Source organism: Actinia tenebrosa, unplaced genomic scaffold, assembly GCF_029948245.1.
Source record: "Actinia tenebrosa isolate PJP-AT-01 unplaced genomic scaffold, QUT_ActTen_1.0 PGA_scaffold7__59_contigs__length_16204524, whole genome shotgun sequence".
NCBI classification, from domain to species: domain Eukaryota; kingdom Metazoa; phylum Cnidaria; class Anthozoa; order Actiniaria; family Actiniidae; genus Actinia; species Actinia tenebrosa.
Window position 1 is genome coordinate 12,163,276 of NW_028292584.1, and position 25,772 is coordinate 12,189,047.

A 25,772-nucleotide genomic window follows, 5' to 3' on the forward strand; every position below is an offset into this window, starting at 1 on the left:
AAAAACCGAAACAAAACAAAAAAACTTATTTTCAATTAGTTGCTCAAGCGTGTCTACGAGTCGAAATGCGTTTCACCGTTCTTTCTTTATTGCATTTAAGGTAATTCCCTTGTTTTGCACTGCGCATTTTTCTGCGCATGCAACTAAAAGCATAGAACTAACAAAGTTTGGGCATTTTTCTTTCGGAAACTAAATAAGAAACGTGTTCAAAACCAATGTTCACTTTTTTCTCTATTTTGAGTAGAGAAATTGCGATTTTTATCTGACTCGCCCCAGTCTCCAATCAGATAAGTGTCAGTTTTCGACTATTTTGAGATGTTTTTTTCAAGATAAATCAAAAATGAGAATGGTGACCCCCATTTTTTATTTCCGATTTTTGATAAATGCGATGCTTGTCATTATATATTAAAATATGAATGAATTTATATTGTATAGATTTTGAAATATCTTGATGGGAATAGTTGACATGTGCAATTTTTGGACGTTCGTAGAGGCGCACATACCTGCATTTTGCACTTATAGTTCAAAAATCATAGTCATCCAGTGACGACTTTGATGGATTTGATAGTATAGATTATCTAGTAAACTTGGAGGTATAAGTACGTTTTGTTATATGAAAGTACTTTTAACTGTGAATAAAGGTTCTTGATTACAGCTTCCGGTTGCTACCGTATTTCACTATAAAACCCATAAATTGACATTTGGAGAGCATCTAGCGAAAAAACGAGAATGGTGACCCAATCTTTTCATTGCAGGTTTTAAATGTCCATAACATAATTAATGTCCATGCAAAGTTTCAGGAAAAAGTTAGTGGCAAAATTTATTTCAATGGAATTACCTTAAGCTATTAGGTTTCAAAGTTTTCATCCCAAAAGATCATTTTCTAGTATTTGCTTTCCAGTAAGTACAAGACATATGACGGGAAATTAACATTACAACGTATAGCCATTATGAACAACCACGCTTTAAATGTTACATGAATTGATCATACAAACCTGTAACGTTGATCGGAGTTAAACTTTTGTTTTCACCGACTCCAATCTTGTTTTCAGGTACACACGTAAATCTGCTTGTCCCTTTTTTGTCAAGCAGCACTTTGAATAGACCAGCATTGTTTCCCTGAACCAATTCCTCGTTTCGATACAAAGAGTACTTTTCAACAGGAGGGTTTGCATTAGATGTACAAGTAATGTTTATAGGATTTCCAAGACAAAATGCTGTCTTATTTGGAGAATGGCTGATGTCTGTGCTTTCTGGTTTATCTGCAAAAAAAGAAAAGGGAAAAACTCGCATTGAAAATGATTACTAATATATTATATCATCAAGTGTACCATGTTTAACAAAGCGTAATCGAAAACATATCAGAGCAGAGCAGAGCAGAGCAGAGCAGAGCAGAGCAGAGCAGAGCAGAGCAGAGCAGAGTGCTTGAACGCCCAGTAAACGAAAGACATAAAATTTTTATAAAGGATATTTCATGTGCACTTCATAAAAAACACCCTGAGTTACTTTCGAAAAACGCAATCCGTAATAGTCCATAACAACTTCAGTTCTACTTACAATACACGTCTAGGTAGTAACTCGTTTCTGCCTTGATACATTCATCTCCGTTGCTCACTCTCAGATTATAAGTACCAGTATCATTCCTGCTGACTGGTTCAAATGTGACAGTGTTGTCATTCCACTGCTGTCCATTAGTCCATGTTATGTTTAACGGCTCACTACCAGAGATATCACACCTAAGAGTTATATTTCTTCCTTCAACTGCAGAAGCATTTCCCTTTTCGCCGTCGTATATCGCACAATTACTGATTTTTGGTGGTTCTGCGTGGGAAACGGAAATAAATCATTAATGATTACTCTTTCAGATAAGCATCGCAGCGCATTTATTTATTTATTTTTATTTTGTCCTTTAAAACCAACTAACCAACCAGCGAATGAAATTTTAAAAAAACGCTTCAGTGTTACATGGATTGACAATACACACCTGTAACGTTGATTGGAATTAAGCTTTTGCTTTCCCCGAGTCCGGCAATCTGGTTTTCAGGTACACACGTAAATCTGTTTATCCCTTTTTTGTCCAGCAGCACTTTGAATAGACCAGCATTGTTTTCCTGAACTAATTCCTCGTTTCGATACAAAGAGTACTTTTCAACAGGAGGGTTTGCATTCGATGTACAAGTAATGTTGATGAGACTTCCAAGACAAAATGTTGTTTCGTTTGGAGAATGGCTGATTTTTGTATTTTCTGGTTTGTCTGAAATAAATGAAAACAAGAAAAGAAAAAATAACGTCACAAAATGGTGAGATCAAACGTTACTAATCACTGAATAGTGACATCATTAAGGGTGTATATGTTTAACAGAGCGTAATCAAAACAATTATATTTACCCAGTTTTCAAAATTGAGTCGCAATGTTAGCAATATCTATATTTTTTTCTGAATCCCTGGGAGCGCAAATCCCTGTCTCCCCGATTAGTAGGGCACTTGTGCCCGGCTAGTAGAAATAGAGACTGTAATAACGTTATTATTATTATTATTATTATTATTATTATTATTATTATTATTATTATTATTATTATTATTATTATTATTATTATTATTATTATTATTATTATTATTATTATTGTATCCATGTGCGATACGAAGTTAAATGTCATTATACTTTAACCATAAGATTCTAGTATAGATAAGCATTGTCTCAACGCAAAGCAAAGAATATTAGAACAGAACTGAAAATGACAGAAAAGAAGATAAATGACAAGAAAAGAGAAGAGAAAGGAAAAAAAAGATAAGAAAAAAGAAAAGGAAATGAAGCGAAACGAAACGAAAAAGAAACGAAGAGAAAATACAAAAAAAAAGAGAGAAGAGAAGAGAAGAGAAGAGAAGAGAAGAGAAGAGAAGAGAAGAGAAGAGAAGAGAAGAGAAGAGAAGAGAAGAGAAGAGAAGAGAAGAGAAGAGAGGAGAAGAGAAGAGAAGAAGAAATAAAAAGAAAAGGAAGAAAGAAAGGAAAGGAAAGGAAAGGAAAGGAAAGGAAAGGACGACCATAGAGTCGCGGCAGCAAAGAAAACATTACAGTAAAAACCCACGTATAAGAAACTAGATTTTTCTAAGTTAGCCTAAAAAGGTTCTTAATATAAATGGCGTTTTCTGTAAAATTAGGCTATTTGTAAAGGTAATAAGATGGTTTCGAGTTAAATTTGGAATTAATTTGCACGAGCTTGTTTTTCAAGAAGTCCGTAATTGCGCGAAGGCTGTTCTGTTGCTATGGCAACTGCTATAATCTGATTTTCTAATTTAATTTCTATTGTTTTTTAGCCAATCAGAATCCTATAAATTTGAAATCTGCACTGGTATTTCAGTCTCTTGCACTGGTATTTCATTTGAACTGCACTGCTGTCAGCCAATCAGAATTTAGAACTTTTTTATGTATATTATTAAGGTTGTTATTTTCTTATAATTAGAAAAAAAGCGATTCGTTGTTTGTAGGTGTGGTCTATTATTTGTATAAATTATGCATTTATCTTCTCCAAATGACTGAAATCTAAGCAAATAAAAAAACATATATGAACTTTAAAACTACACTGTATGAAATCTACAGCGCACTGTGTGTAAAATCTTCATAGAGCTTATTTTCTTTGATTTATATTTTTAAGACTATTTTTAGCATAAAATAGGTTCCTATGTAAAGGGGGTCTAAATGGAAAATCTAGATTCTTATACGCGTGTTTCTATTGTATCTAAAAAAATCTTTTATTTAAGTGTCTAGTAGTTCTAGCGCTTTCGCACTAATTGGGGAAACTTTTCGCTCACACACACTACCACTACATTCAATACTCTATGCACACAACGCTAAACTTACATGAGTTGATTTTTACGGAGGGAGGAAACCGGAGAACCCGGAGAAAACCCTCATAGCATAGGAGAGAACAACACATCAAACAAACTCAATTCATGTGACGACCGCAGGGCTCATCCAGTTGGACTCACAGCGGTGAAAGACGACGCGTTAGCCGCGAACGCCACCCATGCTACCCAAAGAGTAGAGTGTTACAATACACACACACACACACAAATCGCGAGAATCGAATTACGGGGAATCATGAAAAGAAAAGAAGACAACGTTTGCAGCTGAGAAACAGAAAGGTGTGAAAAACATCTTAATTTACTAATTTCTCTACCCAGGATGTTATATGCGTACGTCAAAAAAACCTTGGGATACTTTCCAAAAACTCAATAATAGCCCATAACTTTACTTCAGCTCTACTTACAATACACGTCTAGGTAGTAACTCGTTTCTGCTTTGTTACATTCCTCTCCGTTGCTCACTCTCAGATTATAAGTACCAGTATCACTCCTGTTGACTGGTTCAAATGTGACAGTGTTGTCATTCCACACTTGCTGTCCATTAGTCCATCTTATGTCTAACGGCTCACTACCAGAGATATCACACCTCAGAGTTACATTTCTTCCTTCAACTGCTGAAGCATTTCCCTTTTCGCCTTCGTATATCGTACAATTACTGATTTTCGGTGGTTCTGCACAAAAGAAATTGAAAAAAATGATGACTAGCATAGAAAATCGAATGACCTGGAGTTAATTTATAATTAATAGGAAAAAGCCTGTATCTTTTCACGATAACACTTCCGGGGGAAAAAAGCACTGTCTTAGTGTACCGAGTAACGGTACTCTTTCTCTCCTTCTCTCTCACTCTCTCTTTTTTCTCTTTTCTTTCTAACAAGGATAGGGCATTTGTTAAGAAAAGCTAAATTTACAATATTTTTAGCCATAATGAATCTGGTAAGGAGTAGCTGCATTTAAACCACGCTTTAAATGTTACATGTATTGATGATACAAACCTTTAACGTTGATCGGAGTTAAACTTTTGCTTTCCCCGACTCCAATCTGGTTTTCAGGTTTACACGTAAATCTGCTTGTCCCTTTTTTGTCAAGCAGCACTTTGAATAGACCAGCATTGTTTCCCTGAACCAATTCCTCGTTTCGATACAAAGTGTAGTTATCAACAGGAGGGTTTGCATTAGATGTACAAGTAATGTTGATAAGACTCCCAAGACAAAATGCTGTCATATTTGGAGAATGGCTGACGTGTGTGCTTTCTGGTTTATCTACAAGAAAAGGGAAAAAATCGCATTTAAAATGATTACTGATATATTATATCACCAAATGTGCCATGTTTAACAAAGCGTAATCGAAAACATATCATATCATTTCGTTTCGTTTCATATCAGGGCAGGGCAGGGCAGGGCAGGGCAGGGCAGAGCGGAGCTATGCAAGCGTTTGAACCTAATAAAGAAAAGGATATAAATTTTTTATAAAGGATATTTTCTGTGTACCTCATAAAAATACCTTGAGTTACTTTCCAAAAACGCAACCCGAAATAGTCCATAACAACTTCAGTTCTACTTACAATACACGTCTAGGTAGTAACTCGTTTCTGCTTTGTTACATTCCTCTCCGTTGCTCACTGTCAGATTATAAGTACCAGTATCACTCCTGCTGACTGGTTCAAATGTGACAGTGTTGTCATTCCGCTGCTGTCCATTAGTCCATGTTATGTTTAACGGCTCACTACCAGAGATATCACACCTCAGAGTTACATTTCTTCCTTCAACTGCTGAAGCATTTCCCTTTTCGCCTTCGTATATCGCACAATTACTGATCTTCGGTGGTTCTGCAAGGAAATAAATTCAAAGAATATATTATTAGAATACGAAATGAAAACGACCTGGGGTACAATTCGTTATTAATAGCAACAACTAATATTTATTTGTCTTTTTGGCCAATTTTCATCAATAAATCTAAAATTGGACAATTAAAGTGCATAAAAAAGATTAGTCGTAAAGGTTTTAGTACTATATAAATATGTTTGTAGGTTAAAAACATAGATATAAAATTCCTATTATGCGATTTCCATAATTTTACCGAGTAAAATTAACGATTATTTGTACTTCTCTTGATCAATCGTCTCTATTGTCTTATAGGTTCAGGTAAAACTTTTAACTTCACATGAGCCGAAAGTAATTGAAACAATAATTAGCAAGGCAGATTTTCTTTGATGTAATAAGCATCGGCTCATGTGAGGTTCGACGTTTGATCTGAGTCTAAGTGCACCGAGTAATATTTTATCATACAAACCTTTAACGTTGATTGGAGTTAAACTTTTGTTTTCACCGACTCCAATCTTGTTTTCAGATACACACGTAAATCTGCTTGTCCCTTTTTTGTCAAGCATCACTTTGAATAGACCAGCATTGTTTCCCTGAACCAATTCCTCGTTTCGATACAAAGAGTACTTTTCAACAGGAGGGTTTGCATTAGATGTACAAGTAATATTGGTAAGACTTCCAAGACAAAATGTTGGCTTATTTGGAGAATGGCTGATGTCTGTGTTATATGGTTTGTCTGAAAATAAAAAAATAAAAAATAAAAACAAGAACAATTAACGTTCAAGATGCATACTGGGGTAAAACTGTTATAATCACTAAATAATGACATCTTCAAGTATGGCTATGTTTAACAAAGCTTTATTTTTTCCCAAAAATATTATAACTGAGGAGAGTAGGAAATACTCGTTAAATGCTAATAAACTTTAATCATCAAATACAATTATCATGAACATTATCTAGAAAATCAAGCGAAGCCAGATTGTTTGAATTTATTGCTAACCTTTATGCCTTGTGAAAATTATTGCACATCTTTTAATTCTTTCGGAATTAATATTAAAAGCCTTTCCACGTTAATGAATTTTGCAATATTTTTAATCGCTCGGGTCACTGAGCCATCGTCAAGTAAAATAGCATAAAGCGAAGATAAGGACTTTTTTAAAAAGAGATAAATATCGCATCCAGCTATTTCCTTTTGTAACTAATTGTTTTACTTTACTTCTTCGAATATGGTATATAAATGTTTTTGAAAGTCGAATAACAAATGATATCAATGCTGTCAGTCAGTAAAAGCAAATGCATTAATAATCCTTTACCCAGCCAATTTTTATTGTCTTTTAATTATTTATTTATCTATTTTTCTTTTAACTGTTAATTTGAAGAATAGGCGATTTTACTGATTTGCTGGTTGATTTATTAGATTCATAACTCACTGGCCCTGTTAATTATTAAATCACTGTTGCACATGACTTTCTTATTTACAGTATCTTGAAATCACTATTACATTTTCAAGGATTGGTATATACGATATCAGAGAAAACATATATATTTTGTTGAGGAATCCATTACATACAAAAATAAATACACCTCGACTCTGTTGGGTAATTCTAGAAGTTATTCTAACTGTTAGGAATTTAGTATCAACAGATGTTCAGATGTTCATCATTATCTCAGGCTTTGCATTAAATATTTTCAATAGCCATCATTATTATATAAGAATGAGTATGAGACAACAGTGAATGAATAAAGTAAGATGTCAATGGAACATTACCTTTAATAAAAGCTCCACTCTTGAAACATCGTTCACATATACGCGATAGACCAGACAAAGAACGTTGAAGCAAAGTTTTTAAACTGATTGTTCGAGCTTGTTTTTTGCACAATCAGTATTCCCCTAGTGGAGTGGTGGTCCATTAAAACAACTGATACTACAATAAGTTTGTCGACCCTTGTACAGATAACACGAACTCCGAAACTGACAAATAGGGCCGGGTTGTTCAAACCTGGATTAGCACTAATCCAGGATTAACTCTATAGGTCTTATTGAGAGTTAACCCAGGATTAGCACTAATCGGGCTTTGAACAACTGGGCCCTGGAAAACAAAACAAGGACAAAAAAATGATCGAACAATCGTCTTAAACACCAAAACAGCAGACAAAAGATTCTGACCGATTTTCTGACCCACTTTGGCTGCGTTCATAATGTATGGCTGAGGAGGGGGGGCGGGGGCAGGTGAAATGTAGGGAGGATCGGGAAAATTTTGGTTGGAAAAAGTGGGGGATGGGCACATTTTTATCAGAAAAATGGGGGGATGCACAATTGTTGGAAGAAACTACAAGCCTTGCTTAGGGGGGATCGTATTTTTTTGCATGACTTTATGGGGGGTGTTAAGATTCTGGACATTTCAAATTTTCACCTTCCCCCAACCCCACCCACTCTGCCAAACATTATGAACGTAGCCTTTGCTAGTGTGGTTTTCGGAATCATCCAAATTGTTTGCATAACTAAAGTAGCTCAAAAAGACCGGTGTCCAAAATCAAGTGCCAACGAAAGTTCCAACGAAATACTTTTTTTTTATAATAGAAAGTTACGGTTTAAAGCATGCTTCATGGCGGCAATACGCAAACGAAACAAGTTAGGGGAAAAAATTACCGCATACAAAATGCAACACTGCCTTAATGGGCCGCGCCGCAAACGTATTCTAGTATTTCTAGTGGTAGTGTTTCTGCAGTACGGGCCGGTTTTTGGAGGAATTAGGGATTACACACTCTCATGATACTAAGCAATCTAATTCTGTTCATTCTTATTCTAATTAGGTTTCTTACTATTTATCTTACTACTTATCCTATTCTCAAGGAACGTATCCAAGATCAATCACAATCTAAACTTTAAAAGGACTTGGACCTTTAAATATCTGTGGTCAGTAGTTACAAAAATAAAAGCAAGCCACCTGATGCTTGATATTTAAGAATATTGACTCCTACGTAAAGGCAAATGAGAAATCCGAATAGAGCAGAATTCCGGCTCATTCCGTACATAACATATTCTTAAATATTCACCAATTAAGTAAAATTAAGACCTTTTTCCCCTTCACAATATTACAACAAAAGACGAGTAATAAGAGGTGAACGTAAACCGATTTTGATCAAAGAGGATATCGTCTATTTTTTCAGAACCGAAATAAAACATGAAATTAACATACTAGGCATCCCACAATTCCTTACAATGTATAAATTAGCATCACTTCTTCCTTTGTGTACAATCGTCCAAACTTCATCAAGAGTATACGACCCACCATCCCACCCCCAAGAATGATGTAGTGCGCAGAGCCTGCAGTATACATGAGTATTTTCGGCTATTCCATATCTTATTGTATGTTCATATGTATTATAGGTACCGAGAATATATAACAACATAGACAATAAATGCATCAGCTTACATTGTACAGTGACGTTACTTGTGCAAATACCCCGATCACCAACACCATTATACACAGAAACCTTGTATGTCCCAGTATCTTGTCTTGAGGCAGTAAATGCCAGTCTGCTATTGGCGGTCAGTCTACTTCCATTAGGATGAGTCCAGATGTACTCATAAACAGGTGGGTTTCCTGTGGTGATGACGTTCAGTGACACGTTGTCTGTTTCGTTAACTGTTGTTGAATTAGGACGTATTTCACACGATGAAGGAACTGGAATTGTTGAAAGAAACAAGTAAAATCGATATTGAGTGTTGATAAAGTAAAATAAGCAAAGAGATAAAAAATAAGAAAACATAGGATTTTACCACTGTTTTTATTGCTAAGCGCATATTGAATAAATCGTTAGATTACACTGATAAAGGTACTTAGGGATCATGTGAAGGTACATGGAAAACTGTTTATAGCGATTTATATTATTGAAGGTAATTTATTGGCCTACACACTCTATTGCCTGATTTCCATGTTTCGGTTATTTTCTCTAAAAGCACGTAGCAATACATACATATATACATACATACACTTTATTGGTCTCCAAAAAAGGGCCTTTCAGGCCCATTAACAATAAGAACAATTCTAAAGAATTACAATCAAAGAAACTAATATTATTATTATCGTATACATAAGGTCTTATAATTATCATAGTAATAAAACTATGAGTAAAGCTAATAATGATAAATATAAAAATATATATATATGGAAACCATTACTATTATTATATTATGAATAAAGTCTTAGTTCAAGTCTTTGAGAAAGCAATTTAATAGTAGCTCTTTGAAAGAGGCTTAAAATGCGTTAGCGGACTTCGAGCATGGACAATTTACCCATAAGCGACGATACCAAGGAGTCAATGTGGTCACTAAAGGAGAGATGGTTGTCCAATATAACTCCAAGGTCTTTAACTGAGTTAACCACTAATAGTTCTTTACCAAGGAACGTTATTGGTGGAACGGTACATCGAGATAACATTTGTCGAGAGCCAAAAACATAAAACTGCGTTTTGTCTGGATTTATCAGGAGGGAATTATCGCTACACCAGGCAGCAACTCTCAGTAGATCATTCTTTAAGTCCCCAAGGCCTTTGTAAGACTCCTCTTTAAAAAATGTGATGTATAATTTGGAATCATCAACATGACTCAACACCATAGGACTCACACACAGAGCGTAAATCATTGATATAAATATTAAATAACAATGGACCCAGTATTGAGCCTTGAGGCACCCCATGCTTTAACACCAGACGACTGGACAGAGAGATGTTGATACGTACACGTTGAACTCTGTCGAACAAATAGCTTTTGAACCACTTCAATACAGCCGCAGATACACCGAGATTGGCAAGTTTTACAAGTAATCTTTCATGATCAATGCTATCGAACGCTTTGCGGAAGTCAAGTAGTAGTGCTGCGGTGATCCTCCTTTCATCAATAGCTCTATACAATCGACTTGTGAAGTAGATTCCAAGTGTTTCAGTGGAGTAAAGCTTCTTGTTCCCGCTCTGATGGGGTGAGAGCAACGCGTTGGAACTCAAGTAGCTAGTTAACTGGTCATGCACAATTCTCTCAACAACTTTCGACGATCCCCATCTTTGAGGTGTGTAATAACTTCAGCTGTTTTCCAGTTTTTAGGGAAAATTCCACAAGAGAGAGATTCATTGATTAAATTGGTGAGAACTTGGATGAAGTGGGGTAGACCATCTTGATCACTTTAATACTAACCTTGTCATTACCAGGGGATTTGTTCGAAGCCATTTGCATGATGGTGTATTTAGTGAAAGGAACGTGTTGAAAATTAAACGGAGAAATTGCCAAAGACGTGTGGCTGCAGCTAAATTCAGAATTCAAAGACAAAGAATCATTGGGATTTAAGATGAAATCATTGACCAGTTGCTAAACTTTTTGAGTGGCTTTCTCCCCGACAGAAGAGAAGAACGCGTTTAAGTCATTTGCAGCCTCCATACAGTCACGTGAATATGGCAAACAGGAGGTACCAAAGGGGTTGAGACATCGTCGGACAGTTTTCCATATAGACGTCCTGTTTTCTTTGTTGCTCGCTATTTCATCTCGAACGACCTATTTCACCCCTAGCGACCATTGTGCATTCAACTCCTAATAGCACAAAACCTTTTAATCGAAACCTCAACAAAGTATGATTTTCTGAAAGCTGAATAAATGTAGAAACTATTCCTTTTTTCCTTTTTGTAAAATATATTTATCCTTTTAAATTAGAGCGAATTATTCAAATTTTCACCGTCGCATCTTCGCGGAGTTCGATGACAGCCGGTATTGATCGGAAACCAATGCTTATTACCTTTCCGAGATCACAAGACATCACTTGTCAAAAGTGTGTCTCCGATTTTTGATTAGTTGCTTTTTTATACGCTCTTATATCACCGGTATGCAAGCCAAAATCCACGATAACTTTGGAAATAAGCAAAAAATAAAAAATTGGAGCCACGCTTTTGAAGAACAACTATCCAAGATGACTTCCTCAAAATTTCAGTTAAACCGGTCAAATTCCCTTTGACATGGGACTCAAAATGTACGGGTAACTGAACGCAAAATCACTTCCGAGAAAAACGCAAAAATGTTTCTGACTGAGCGGAAGAGCCTTTGTTTACACAAACCGTTTTTTTTTTTTTTTTTATTTTTTTTTTTTTTATTGCTCGCTATTAAAAATAACTATCGAAATGTAAAAATCGATACTTTTGAGCAATTTTGGGGTACACTGATACCTTAACATCTTGACTAATATTGGGATAAGCTTCCCAATCACCAGGGTTACAGGGAGCTCTAGAAGACTTAGTAACCCAGGTGGGCTTGGAAACTAGTTGTGTCAAGTTTAAGAGGCAGTTAAGTTCTTGATAGCAGTGGTCTCCGGACTATCACAAAGAAAGTTGCAGTTCAAGTCGCATATTATGAAAATGTCTTTTCCAAGTGTTAGAGCTTGACAGTACGCCGGTTTATCTTCTAGACAAGATACGGGTTAGCCAGGGGGTCTGTACACTATGCAAAGGATAATTTATGTAAGTTTCTTGTGTGGTAGATCCAAACCTGCTGAAAACCGTCAGTGGTAGATGATGTAAGATCTTGTAAACGGTTGATCTTCAGGGTGTTGATCAGATCTTATTAGCCTGTAGTCGTCGATGTTTATTTCCGTTTTCCTAGCAGTGGTATTAAGCTATGTTTCCGAGAGGGTAAATACATCGAAGTCGTTGTTGTTTATGAGTTCTTTGACCTGGAGGAAATTTTCGGGATTCTTTAGCGAGCGCACATTCAGGTGTGAGATGGTAACATCATGCGTCAAGGTCTTAGGATGATCGATTCTAAGCCTCCGGTTCACAGTAGGGAGGGTATTGATTGATATGCAGTTGCCAAGATTCCGGGACCCACGTTGACCACGATTTGTATACACTATTGGTTATCCTTGTAGGTATACCAATTCGATGGTTAGCAAGTCCAGGATTAGTAAAAATATCTCCACCCCTTAGCTGCACTTGTCGAGAGGCACATGAATTAGGATAATACATACACCATTTTATGTGGTAATCCGATTCACGGCGAAGGTCTTACCGATTTTTAGATATTTTTAGAGTAAAGGCAGCACCTTTTACTCAGATATTTTAAGCCCCTGAGTGTAGGTGAGGCCGAGGCTTTAAGTGCAACTAGCCCCTGATGCAATACTCCAGCTGAATGGCGAAACATTTCTTCATTTGAATGTCTTTTTCTTTAGTAACGATACACATTGTGGAAATCTTGAGTACAATGATGATGCTTCATAAATATCGTTCAATATCGTAACCGCACGCCATATGCTAGAACAATCTTTCACGCAACATTGTTGAGCGAAGTTTCATCGTTGCGAATCGTCTCGTGCATCATCCATCACCATTTTTGCCTCCCACTGTGCCTTTGTTCCCTTTGTCTATTTGTCTATTATTCTGTTTGTTCGTCGTCTGTGCGTTTGTTTTGTCAAAATTGTATATTTATGCGGAGGAGGTCGGTATATATATATACACACGTATATATACATAAAGATAATAATAATAATACATTTAAAAAATACATATAGAGGAAATTATATATGAAATAATAGAATGAAATTTTTAAAAAAATGTAAAGTAAAAAAAAATCTTGTAAATAGCTATGTGGAGGTGGACGGCATTAATGTATGACTTACTCTTCTATCGATAATAAAGTTATAAAAAAAATTTGCCTCCAATATGCACTAGTTGTGTGCTTGAAAGCATTAATCAGTATTTGACTCAGACATTATACAAGCTTCATAATGAATAAAATTTAAAGAATTTTAAGATTTCAAAACGTGGCTTTTTCCAGGTTGCTGCTTTGCATACATGCGCACATTAATTCAGTGGAACCCGGCCTTACGGACAGTAAGTTAATACGGATATACAAATATTAGACTTATTAATGACATGTTGTTGTGTCCCGCCCGAATTTCAAACAAATTTCTATATATAAGTTTAATAGCCACACCGGATAATACGGACAACGGACACTTTTTTTCTGTCCAAGTATGCCCATTTTCAGTCGTAGTCCACCCGGTTGATGCATATACTTCATTCTCTCAAAACAGCCACACTGTAATAATAATAATAATATTTAATACTTGATATTGCGCATTCTAACATTCTAAATATGATCGAGTGCGCATTACATGATTAACTGTGTGAATTCGAAAGCTCAACTTGTAATCTGGTCGCTAATAGTTCATGTTTGACATCTTAAATTCAGACATGATTGGGAGCTTTCATCGTATGATATTTCATCTTATGGCACAAACACATGGACCACCAAATACATTTATTGGCATTGTAGAAATAAACAAGGTACCACATACGACATTCCTACCTTGCACGGCAATAATAAGAATTTTATGGCAGAAAAGTTCGCTAGTTCGACCTACAGCAAGTATCTACTTCCTTTTGAGTTTAAACGCTTTTTTTCCTCGGTATTGTGTTAGAATTTTAATATCTCGAACGTAGCGTATGACATAAAATCAGAATTTCCCAAGTAGGAAAATAAATAATAAAAAAAACAACGACAGAATAGGGCTTTTGAGTAAAAACTTTTTTTAGGTTTTTGCATAATCATATTTACACAACAAAACCCATTTACGTGACGTTAATTGACCAATTCAGTTTATACGGACACTTGGTTAATACAGACACTGCATCTTGTCCCCGCGACGGCGATCGTATTATCCGGGTACCACTGTATTGCATGTGCAGTACAACGATCATATTCAGAATCATTACTCTTTGAATACGCCGGTGAAAGAAATGACCGGTTATTGATGGGGTTTGAACATAACATAAACTTTATTTGACTTGTCGTTTTTCTTGTGCACCAAAAGTGGTAGTCACTAATCGGGGCACTTTAAAAAAAACACACACACAACCTTGCAGCTCTACGCAGTCCACTGTCGTAACTACTCGGTCATTAATAATTTGCATAAAAAAACTATGTTGCGTATATTAAATCCCTACTTACATTTAACAAGTAAAGTCAATGACTTCCTGTCCGGATTACCAACCCCGTTGTCAGCAATACAGGTATAGTTTCCTCTGTCATTTATTGCTACTTGTTGGAAGACAAGCTTGTTCATTGGACTTGATACTGAACTACTTCCATTGTAATATTCTCCATTCTTCATCCATCTGATGTTTGGTATGGGTTTACCAGTAGCATTGCACAACAAGGTGATGGTTTGGTTCTTGACAGCACTTCCACTATCACAGCCTTGACAGACGAATGCAGTGATGGTGGGAGGGACTGTAAAATTTAAAAAATAAAACTTTTTAAACTTATCTAGTGTGATATAATATGAGTGGCATAAGATATTATCATAGATAAATATTTATATTAATTTTTAAGCCCTAGAATGAAAAAGCATCAAATAATTGGCACATCCCTAAGTCCAGGTAGCTCTGTTTAAGGTGCATAGTGAGCATTAACTATATGCATTGTTTGAGCAGTACATTTGCATGCAGAACATACAGTCTTATGCTTGAAATATAATCTACACTAAGTTTTATAAGAGAAAAAAAAACTAGATTTCATACATTAAATAAAAACTTACACTTACATTTACAAAGTAAATGATTCCCATTCTAAATTACCTATGTCCCCTTGTCACCTACCAATCTAGCCAGTCAGTCAGTCAGTCAGTCAGTCAGTCAGTCAGTCAGTCAGTCAGTCAGTCAGTCAGTCAGTCAGTCAGTCAGTCAGTCAGTCAGTCAGTCAGTCAGTCAGTCAGTCAGTCAGTCAGTCAGTCAGTCAGTCAGTCAGTCAGTCAGGTCAGTCAGTCAGTCAGTCAGTCAGTCAGTCAGTCAGTCAGTCAGTCAGTCAGTCAGTCAGTCAGTCAGTCAGTCAGTCAGTCAGTCAGTCAGTCAGTCAGTCAGTCAGTCAGTCAGTCATTGAAGAGAGAGTCAAAGTCCACACAAACTTAGTCCAAAACTAATGCAGCTTAAAAAATTAAAATCATGGTGTGCCTTGCTTTTGAGTCAGAATATTTACTTAGAGCCTTCACAATTCTATCTATTAAATCTACATTTATCTATCAGGCAGTCGTAGCTGAACACATTATAAGTGTAAGTATTCATTGAACGTTACAATCACTGTGACAATAGTCTGTAGCTTACAAAACAATATTAAATAATGAAGAACGCATAAAAGAAAGAAATTGAATTGGTCACTGGAAAACTGCAAATATTATCTAACTTCTGCCCCTGACTTTGGGCAAGTCTAGAATACAGCATATTTCATTGCATAACAAGCATAGAAAATAAAATTCAAGATGACACTCAGCACTCACTCAGCACACACATGTCAGCAGTCACTTTTTTTTTCAGAAAATACAAACATATTTTATTTACAATTGGATTTTATGCTAGAAATGAGTCACTTGGTAAAGCTGTTTCCAAAGTTTTATAAAATCAATTGAAATCCTTTTCCCAGAAGGAAAAAAATAGAAAAGTCATTTATTTTATTTTCTTATTTTATTTTTATTTTTTATTTTTTGTTTTCAGATGAAGTTATGAGACCCAACATATCTTTCTTTATGGTATTATACAAATTGCATGTAACAGGCCTTGACGTATTGTATCATGAAAATTAGTCTGCCATACCTTAAAATCAAGCCATGTAAACATATCATGCAAAAATCTCAACCACCCATACTCTGTTTATAACAATAAGTTTCTAAACAAGCACAAGTATAACACTTGGCAGATACTGTAGAAACCACTAAATGGATACTGATTTTCTAATATTTTTCCATTCTGGCAAGTGTTTGGTAACAAAAATTGAAGAATATAAATAAAAACAACAGGAAGTTATAAGACATTTGCATATGAAACAGACCTAACAGCTGGATAGATACAGGTCGTCTGACTCACGATGAAAACAATGGGCTACTATATAAACATAAAAATATTTCTCATGCTACAGCATCATTATAAACATTAGTATGCTATACCTTGATTTTCAAATAAAATGTTTTTTAGTAAGTTAAATTAATACTCGGTAGCTAGTATGCAACTTACTTATATACAAATAAACTGAATGCAAATGCAAATTTCCTACCATCTTGAACAAGACTGATGGTGTTTGTCATTCCACCCACCCCCACCCCTGAACCTTCCCCTAGTACCCCTCCTAGGCAATTTCAGTTCTGATTGCTGAACCACAAATTACATGTAAGCCATTGGAACAATGACAATATGATGAAGTGGTTAAAATATATAGAGACTATCACATGTTAAGAGCTTGATAATTATTTTTATTCATGAACTTCCATTGCAAAATTTTTTTGTCTTTATCACATTGATATTTAGTATACCCTAAATATAATTTTTTTTCATGTGTCTGTTGGTATAAAAAGGACCAAACACAGCAAAAATGGGAAGAAACTTCAAATAAAGTTTGTTTTAATAACAGTAAGCCCCTTGCTATACTCTTTAATTGGTCAATATAAAAGTAAATAAGTAGAACATCTGAATTATATTTTCATTTCTTTTACTTAACGATCTTTTGGTTATCCATATTAAGAGTTTTACGTTTTTGTATAGAGTATTTTTACCACAATGAAAGTAATAAAATAGAAATGCTTACTTTATTAGCAGCAAAACAGATTATAAACGCTGGACATAAGATATATGTCGTTCCTGAGCTTGATTACTCAACTATTGAATCATTTATTTTGCCAGGCCCTTTAAACAACGAAACCAAACTGGCGTTAGCTAAACTGATAATTCTTTCATTAAAATACTTTCATTTACATTAAGGACTTCTAAAATGAAAAGCATAAAAATTTAGCATCGATTGTTGCTTACTAGCTTTCATGATGATGCAGTTTTCTCCTGAAAAAGTCTAGAAATCTCCAAAATTTTAAGTTAAATGAAGGACGTCCGTTGTAATTTTCACTAAACCTGATATAGTGTTAAATTATCTGTAGTTATCTTTCATTTTTCAAAGTAAAACCAACCAAAAAAGCAAAAAATGTCGACCATAGAGAACTTTGTGGAAGGATTTTTCAAGGACAAAACTAGCCCAGTGGGGTGGCTGGTGGTGGGTCATGTACACATTACAACAATCCTGTGCAGGAGAGTAGTAAGGTCGAAATTCGTTCTCGCCCGAGTACTACGCAGGTATAGTAACTGCAAGCGAAAAATTTTCTGCACGAAAAATTTAGTTATAGAAATCTTGTAGGAAGAGCCAAAAGAGTTTTAAATAAATGAATCCCCCATATATTGTAAGGATCATTTTGATCAAGTTTTTTGCGGAGTTCGAGGTTTAAAAGACGATGAAATCCTGGTTCAAAGTGAGTCGTTTGTTCAAAGATGGCGACTGAAGTTTCCTCCCTTGTCAGGGTATATAAGATCAACATTGGATACCATATATAGTGAAATTAAATACTAAGAAAACAAAGGCGCGCACGAAAAAAATGTTCTAGTGCATTTTTCATTGATTTTTTTGCTCTTTTGCATTACGGAGGACATTATCTTGATCTCGAATTTAAATTTTAATTTCACCATTCACTTTAATCTAAAATGGGTGCCCTGTGATATAACTACCACTGATATAAAATAGATCTTGAAGTTCAAGGTAAACATTCATATTTTTATACGTGTAGCTGGTAATATCCTGCATGTTGGTTTGTACATACATAATATGCCAGCTTGAGAAAGCTAAAAATACTATGTATCATGTATTACAACTGTACAGTATGCTATGTATTAATGTCCAAGTAAAATATCAATTTATATTTTAAGTTAGTAATGCTACACGTTGGTAACAAATACTGTACATGGTATTTTTTGTGAAAGATAATACTGTGCACTTTATTGGCACCAGCCTACAAAATTTGAAATATTGCTCTTATTTGTGTGGTATGCATCATAAAATGATAATAATGTACTATAACATCTTCTATTTTCAAGCTCACTTAGAGTTGGGAACAGCTCATATCTAAGTGTGGGCAAAAATATGGTATGGGATAATATAAGAAAGCCAATATTTAATATAGTAAGACTTTTTTAATTTTTAATGTTTTCAACTTAATGCTGCTCAGAAGCACTTTCCTATTATTAAAGTAAAAATATTAATAGGCATTAAACATACAAATTTTCAGATATCTTTCCATGATAATAAATTTGTTCGCCAAATTAATGATAATCATAATGAAGGGTCGAATCGTATGATATCCAAGCAGAGTTATATCTCTTGAACAAATAGAAAACTACAAAAGCAATAAATTAACGAAGATACCCGGCACCCATTATCGAATTTCAAAATACTAGATACCTGGAAGCTTTTGAATTTCATGAAAAATCACATCTAATAATAAATTTAATAACTAATAATAACCGGGTATCTAGACATGATGACTGCCTAAATTAAAGCTCATAAACTTATAACAATTTGGACTTCGGCTGTTCTCCAACATCTTTCTTTAAGACGAATAAAACAGAGTATAAACTTAACTAATAGGGAATTTTAACAATAAGAACAATAAGAATTAAGAAATAAATAAATAAGATTAAATAAACTTGGCTAATCACTTTTATTTTTCTATACCCGGAAGTGCAAACACATTTGTAAACTAGAGAAAAAATTTTGCAGTACACTATAAAACAAAACTATCATAATCAATTTTATATTTGCCTAACGGTATCTGTAAGACTGTGGAACAGCTTTTAACATTGGAAATCGAGATTATTTAGCTTACTTTTAATAATTACTTACATAAAATCCTCATTTCAACATCACTGTTTATTGCATCCAAAATGTTTCCCATCTTTAGCTCTAGTTGATAGACGTACTCGATTGATCGAGGATTTGCTTTACTGCCATCTTTGTTATTGTCTTGTTGCATGATATCTTTAATGGTAAATCTAACATATCCAGACGATGGGCCATGGGTAACGTTAGTACTCAAGCTGTATAGGGTGGTGTTGACATTCGTATATCCAACTTGATAAAATCCCAACACAACAATAGAATCTGATCCTGATCCTTTGTCTTTCTCGTATCTTCTAAAGTTGAAATAGCTGAATACATCCCCATTAGCAAGGCTTAAGTCCCATCTAAAATCAACATTCGTGCTATTGCTGTTTAAAACAACAATCAATGGCTGTTCTGGCTTCCTTGTAAAACTGAATGACGAAGCTAAAAAAGAAATACATCTGTAAGAATTTTGAAGTTCTTTCTTTCGTTATGACTTGTGGTACAGGAGTAGATTTTTAAACCCTCGCACCTAATAGACTAAAAAAATGACGAACTGTTTGGTTCTGAATAAGTTTACGAGATTCACGATAACAAACAATCCGCCATATAAAGCTTAATTCGCGTCTCATCAACAAGTTTCAAGGATTTCGTTTTAACCAGCAATAAATTAATGCTGAATTATATCTTAGTTTTAATCTTACCCGTCGGAGAAAGACAAGCTACCGTAGCAAAAACCAAGAAATAAGTTATAATCATTATTTTATGGAGCTCTATAAGGAAGAACGACGATAAATTGCACTACTTGACATTAGTCAATATTCTCGTATTCTAGGGTCGAATTGCGCCTGACTCGTCCCAAGTCGTCTCTCACTTGTTTTCTTCGGAGCGCGCAGAGGGTCAGGGGAAGGTAAGAAAGGAAAGCGGGAGTGGGAGGCGAATTATGGTAATTCCTTTCAAAGAAATTTTGCAAATAACTTTGTCCTGAAAATTTGCTTGAACATTAATTATGTTATGGACATTTAAAAACTGCAATAAAAAGATGGGGTCACAATTCTCGTTTTTTCGCTAGATGGTCTCCAAATATGTCAATTTATGGGTTTTGTAATGAAATGCGGTAGCAACCGGAAGCTGTAGTCAAGAACCTTTATCCACCGTTAAAAGTACTTTCATACACCAAAACGTACTTATATCTCGAAGTTTGCTAGAAAATCTATACCATTAAATCCATCAAAATCATTGGATGACTATGGTTTTTGAACTATTAGTGAAAAATGAAGGTATGTGAGCCTCTACGAAGGGCCAAAATTGCACATGTCAACTATTCCAATCAAAATATTTCAAAATATATCCAATAATATTTCCTTCATATTTTGATATATACTGACGAGCATTGCATTTATCAAAAATCTGAAATAAAAAATGGGGGTCACCATTTTTGCTTTTTTAATTATCTTGAAAAAACATCTCAAAATCGGCGAAAACTGACACTTTTCCGAGCGGAGTCTAGGGCGAGTCAGATAGAAATCGCAATTTCTCTATTAAAAAAGAGAAAAAAGTGAAGAATTAGTTTTGAAATTGTTTCTTATTTAGTTTCCGAAAGAAAAATGCCTAAACTTGGTTAGTTTTCAATCTCGTACCCAGAGCCTGCGTTTCTTCTAGCCTGCGGCGAATTAAGAACCAAGGCTCTGGCATAATCCATTTTTTGAGACCAGGATTTCTTGGACTTCCGGTATAACAGCGCACGCGTGGAAGACTTGCCAAAAATTAAGAATATTTTTCCCCCCGACTTTTGATTTGTACTATGATTTTTACTTTTATTTTTACTTAAAGAGGATCTAGACACACTGTATGATCGGGAGCACAGACTGGAGACTAAGTTTCAACATCAAGAAGTGTGAGGTTTTGACTGTTAACAGAATCAAACCGCCTTATGGCGAACTCGTGGATACTAGATGACATCCTAGAGATTGGGCTTCCTTTGGTTTATAGTGTTTACATTCGAATGATTCAAGGTATTTGACTCAATTTAATATTTTAAATACTCGATTTAGCTGGTAAGATGATAAGTCGTCCTTTTATATTCCTTTTAACACCTACTTTTGTTTACAGTAATGATGAAAAGGTAAATTATACACCGTGAAAAGATGAAAAAACTTACTGACGTTTCGGACGCTAGTCCTTCGTCGGAGTAAAAGAGAAAGAAGTGGTAGAAAGGAGTGTATATATGATAGAATAAGACAAAAGAAACCAATGAGAGCAAGGTAGGCAAGGAAACAAAAACAAACAATCAAAAGACAAAAGGAAAGGTTAGTTGAAAATAAAGCGTTCATTAATCCCGTTGGTACTAAGAGTGCCCAATAGGTGAATAAGCTGCATTTCTTTGGTCTTGCGACAATCATTGTTGCCGTTAAGCAAAGAAAGACCGAAAACAATGAAGTCAGAAAGAGAATGGTTAGCTAGATTAAAATGGCGGGAAACTGGTTTGGTGGGATCGTTATTGCGAATATCATAAAGATGATTGCAAATGCGATCACCAAGACGGCGGCCAGTCTCACCCACATACAAAAGATTACAGCGGGTACATTTAATACAATATACAACATTAGAAGTGGTACAAACAAAATGGTCAGTGATTTTAACAGTAGATTTAGGACCGACAACAGAAGTCTGAGAGGCTATGTGAGGACAAGTATAACAACGTTTACGAGAACAGCGAAAAGTACCAGGTTCTTTGTTAGAGGGAAGAACTCCCTTGACCAAGAAAGAACGGAGATTACGATCACGTTTATAGGAAAAGAGAGGGCGGTTGTTGAAAATAGCAGAAGTGCGGGTATCAGAGTCAAGCAGAGAAAAGTTGCGGTTAACAATAGGCTTAATGGAAATGTTAATAGGATGATACGTACGAGTGAAAGGAATGCGGTCATTAGAGGGACGAGTGTGAGGAGTGAGAGCGGTGGTACGATCAATAGTAGAAACTTTACGAATGGGGCGATCAATAACATGAGCAGGATAATTACGCTTAAGGAAGAAGAAACGCATCTCAGAACATTTAACAGAAAAATCAAGATCATCACTACACAAACGACGAAGACGAAGAAATTGCGAGAACGGAATAGCGTTAAGAGTGTGCTTAGGATGAGAAGACGAGTAGAGTAAATAAAAATGAGAGTCAGTAGGTTTGTAATGGACACTAGTGCTAAGACGGTCGTCATTAACACTAAGCAAGATGTCAAGGAAAGTGACTAATGTTTCACTAACCTCCCACGTAAAGTCTAAGGCAGGGTGAAAAGAGTTAACAAAAGAGATGAAAGAATTTAAGTCATTACGCGAACAAGAAGTTGCACCAATACAATCATCAATATACCGTCCAAAAAAACTCAGGTTTAGGTCCAGTATATTGTTGAAAAACAAGGTTTTCGATATAACCAACAAACAAATTGGCATAACTAGGGCCCATCTTAGTAACCATAGCAACACCGTTTACCTGCCGATAATACCGATCACCGAAAGAAAAACAATTAAGAGTAAGAACAAGTTCAGCTAAGCGTAACAAAGTGGGAGTGCTGGGCTCGAGGACAGGACGAAGATCGAAAAAATGCTGAAGAGCACGAAGGCCCTCATCATTAGGAATAACAGTATACAAAGATTTGACATCCATAGTAAACAAAAGCTTAGAAGAATTATCAGGAAAGCGAAAATCATTAAAAATACTAAGAGCGTGATTAGTATCCTTAATATAAGTAGGTAAAGACTGAGCAATAGGCAACATGAGAGAATCTAGATAGCTAGAGATGTGTTCGGTAGGACAACTACAAGCAGAAACAATAGGACGACCAGGGTTGTTAGCTTTGTGAATCTTAGGAAGAAAATAGACGTGAGAAGTACGAGGAGTAATAACAAAGAGGTTTTTAGCAGTGGAAGGTAAAGAGCCATCAGAAATGAAAGAGTTAACAGTGTCTTTAACTAATTTTTGATTGTCAGGGGTAAGATCCTTATCCACTTCACAATAAAAATTAGTATCAGAGAATTGACGTAAAGCCTCCTGTTCGTACAGGTCAGAACGCCAGACAACAACTGCACCGCCTTTGTCAGCGGGCTTAATAGCAATGTCAGAACGATTGCGTAATTGACGTAAAGCCAACCACTCGTCCTTAGAAAGGTTAGAGTAACTGAGTTTACGGTTAAGATTGAGATTAGAAATATCACGGCGACACTTATTGACAAAAAGATCAAGAGAAGAAAATTGTCCCTCGGGAGGGACCCAGTTAGACTTACGAGGACAAAGGCGCTCAAAGACATCACGTTCACAGTTAGAGTTAGAAGAGTCGGAGAAAAAAGCTTGAAGGCGAGTACGGCGAAAAAAAGATTCAGAATCTTTCTTGACCTGAAATTCATCAGATTTCTTAGCAAGAGGAACGAATTTTAAACCCTTGCTAAGAACTGAAACCTCAGAATCAGAAAGAGGTAAATCTTCGGGAATGGTGACAACGGAATGACTAGAGACATTGTGATTGCTATGTTCAACCTGTGTAAAAGGATCAAAAGCAAGCCTTAAACCAAGTCATGCCTTTTTAAAGAGAATGCTGTAGAGTCAGTGTGGATAAAAAGGATGCTAGTTGCGCATATGACGTCACACATAAATTATAATGCAACGACAAAAATCGCTGCATAGAAATGGCGGACGAGCTTTTAACAATTTTCGGAAGTAGAATTCAGACGGGAAAAGTTTCTTTTTCGAACCAGTTATTGTTTATTGGTGAGCATTATCACCTATTTGAGCATATACAAAATCGGACTTTTTTTGCGTCATTAATATTTTCTTAAGACTAGCACTTTAAGTGACGAACTACTGTATCTTATACCTGCCTCTTGACCGCTTACGTAGGCGTACATATCGGTTAATAAGTTAATAAGTTAATCCAAATACCCTAAATAACCATTCATTCTCTTAATACTCGATTTATCTAGTACGATGAGTAATTGTCCTTTTTATTTTCCTTTTAACACCTAGTTCTTCGCTATTTTGTTGAGTTTGGAAGCGAATTCTGTGATAAATTAATTGTCGGAACTCCAATTAATACGAAAGACGACTTCGACTACAAGTCAACTGAGTCAAGTATACAACATAATTGGAAGGAGATCTATTGTGAACGGAAAACGCTTTCTATGTTTTCAAATTCAAAGGCGGGCTGTGTGGTTTTTTTTCAGGAATCATTCGACCTACGAGCTCAAAACTGATTACACAAGATAATAGGCCGATATGATAATCAACATAAAGCGTTGCGTTATGCGTGTTGATTTACACCTTTTGCTGTTCATTAACAGAAAATGTACATTCATTTGTGCCAATAGTTGTATCAAAAGCGTGGAATGTACTTTCATCAACACCACGAGTAACATCATTATCGCGGATCAACTTTCTATAACGATAATTGAATATGCGTGTACATTCATAGGCATCAATGGACAATCAATAGCGCGTCAGTACATTCATATGCGCGGAAATGTATTTTCTTGAGCGCGCAATAAATTATTAAGGCAACAGACAACTAAACAACTCGAATGTAAACTTTATTGTTCAAGTCTGTCTTTCTTTTATTCCGTTTGAAGACTAATCGTGCGCAATTAAGGTTTTCATAACTTTCTTGGATTGTATTTTTGCACCCTGTACTATGATTACTTCATTATGTAATATGTGCAGGTCATATTAGTGAATAGAAAAAAAATTCGAACCTACTTTGTTTCATGACAGTTTTTAACGTAACATCGAACTAAGCTGTACCAATCATTAAAACCTTGTATGCGCCATTTAGGATATCAGTAGAAGCTGTTAGGTCAGTTCTCTTCCTTTTTAAATCATAATCAACGCGACTTTTTTTGAATGATTCACCGAGGAACAAAACAAGAGAAATATGAGTAGTCCGCCATCTTGTACTATCTAATTTCTATCAAACAAAGAGCTTGTTAGAATGCTTTTCAGGAGCCAATCAAAACGCGCGATATACCAGCCAACACCAGAGTCTTCTCCCAGACGACCACCATATTGAATTGGAGTCGGCCGAGAGGGCCCTGAGAACGAGGTTGGACTCAAACGACCAAAGTTTACCGGCTAAATACAACAAGAATTTGGACACTAAGCTATATTACATATCTAGTTTTATGTGGTACGATTTCCAGGGATGGTGTAATTTTCATAAGACTAGCACTTTAAATTTGAACCGTTGGTCACAGCAGTATTTTTGAAAAATGAAACTGAAAAAATCAAACCAGCGCATAACAGAATAGATAAGTAACAGTTTAAACAGTTTCTAATGGCTAAGAAAACATCAATTTTTGGCCTAGAGCCCTTTGCCATAAGGAAA

The 25,772-nt window shown here is 35.5% G+C and overlaps 1 protein-coding gene across 8 annotated transcripts in view; it reads right to left on the minus strand.

Moving 5' to 3' along the window:
* LOC116305110 (hemicentin-1) overlaps positions 1-20,250 on the minus strand; it is a 35,398-nt gene extending 15,148 nt beyond the window's left edge. For all 8 annotated transcript variants that reach the window (XR_016121639.1, XM_089039652.1, XM_089039649.1 and 5 more), the window contains exons 1-11: positions 20,112-20,250; positions 19,429-19,851; positions 14,674-14,955; positions 9,122-9,373; positions 6,154-6,420; positions 5,426-5,689; positions 4,857-5,123; positions 4,269-4,535; positions 1,985-2,254; positions 1,558-1,821; positions 996-1,262 (exon numbers count right to left, since the gene is read on the minus strand). Coding sequence is in view for 7 of the 8 variants with exons in the window: in XM_089039652.1 (XP_088895778.1) it covers positions 996-1,262; positions 1,558-1,821; positions 1,985-2,254; positions 4,269-4,535; positions 4,857-5,123; positions 5,426-5,689; positions 6,154-6,420; positions 9,122-9,373; positions 14,674-14,955; positions 19,429-19,851; positions 20,112-20,166 (2,878 nt within the window). In the remaining variant the exon portion in view is untranslated. The remainder of the gene's footprint in view (positions 1-995; positions 1,263-1,557; positions 1,822-1,984; positions 2,255-4,268; positions 4,536-4,856; positions 5,124-5,425; positions 5,690-6,153; positions 6,421-9,121; positions 9,374-14,673; positions 14,956-19,428; positions 19,852-20,111) is intronic.
* Positions 20,251-25,772: the final 5,522 nt, after the last annotated feature.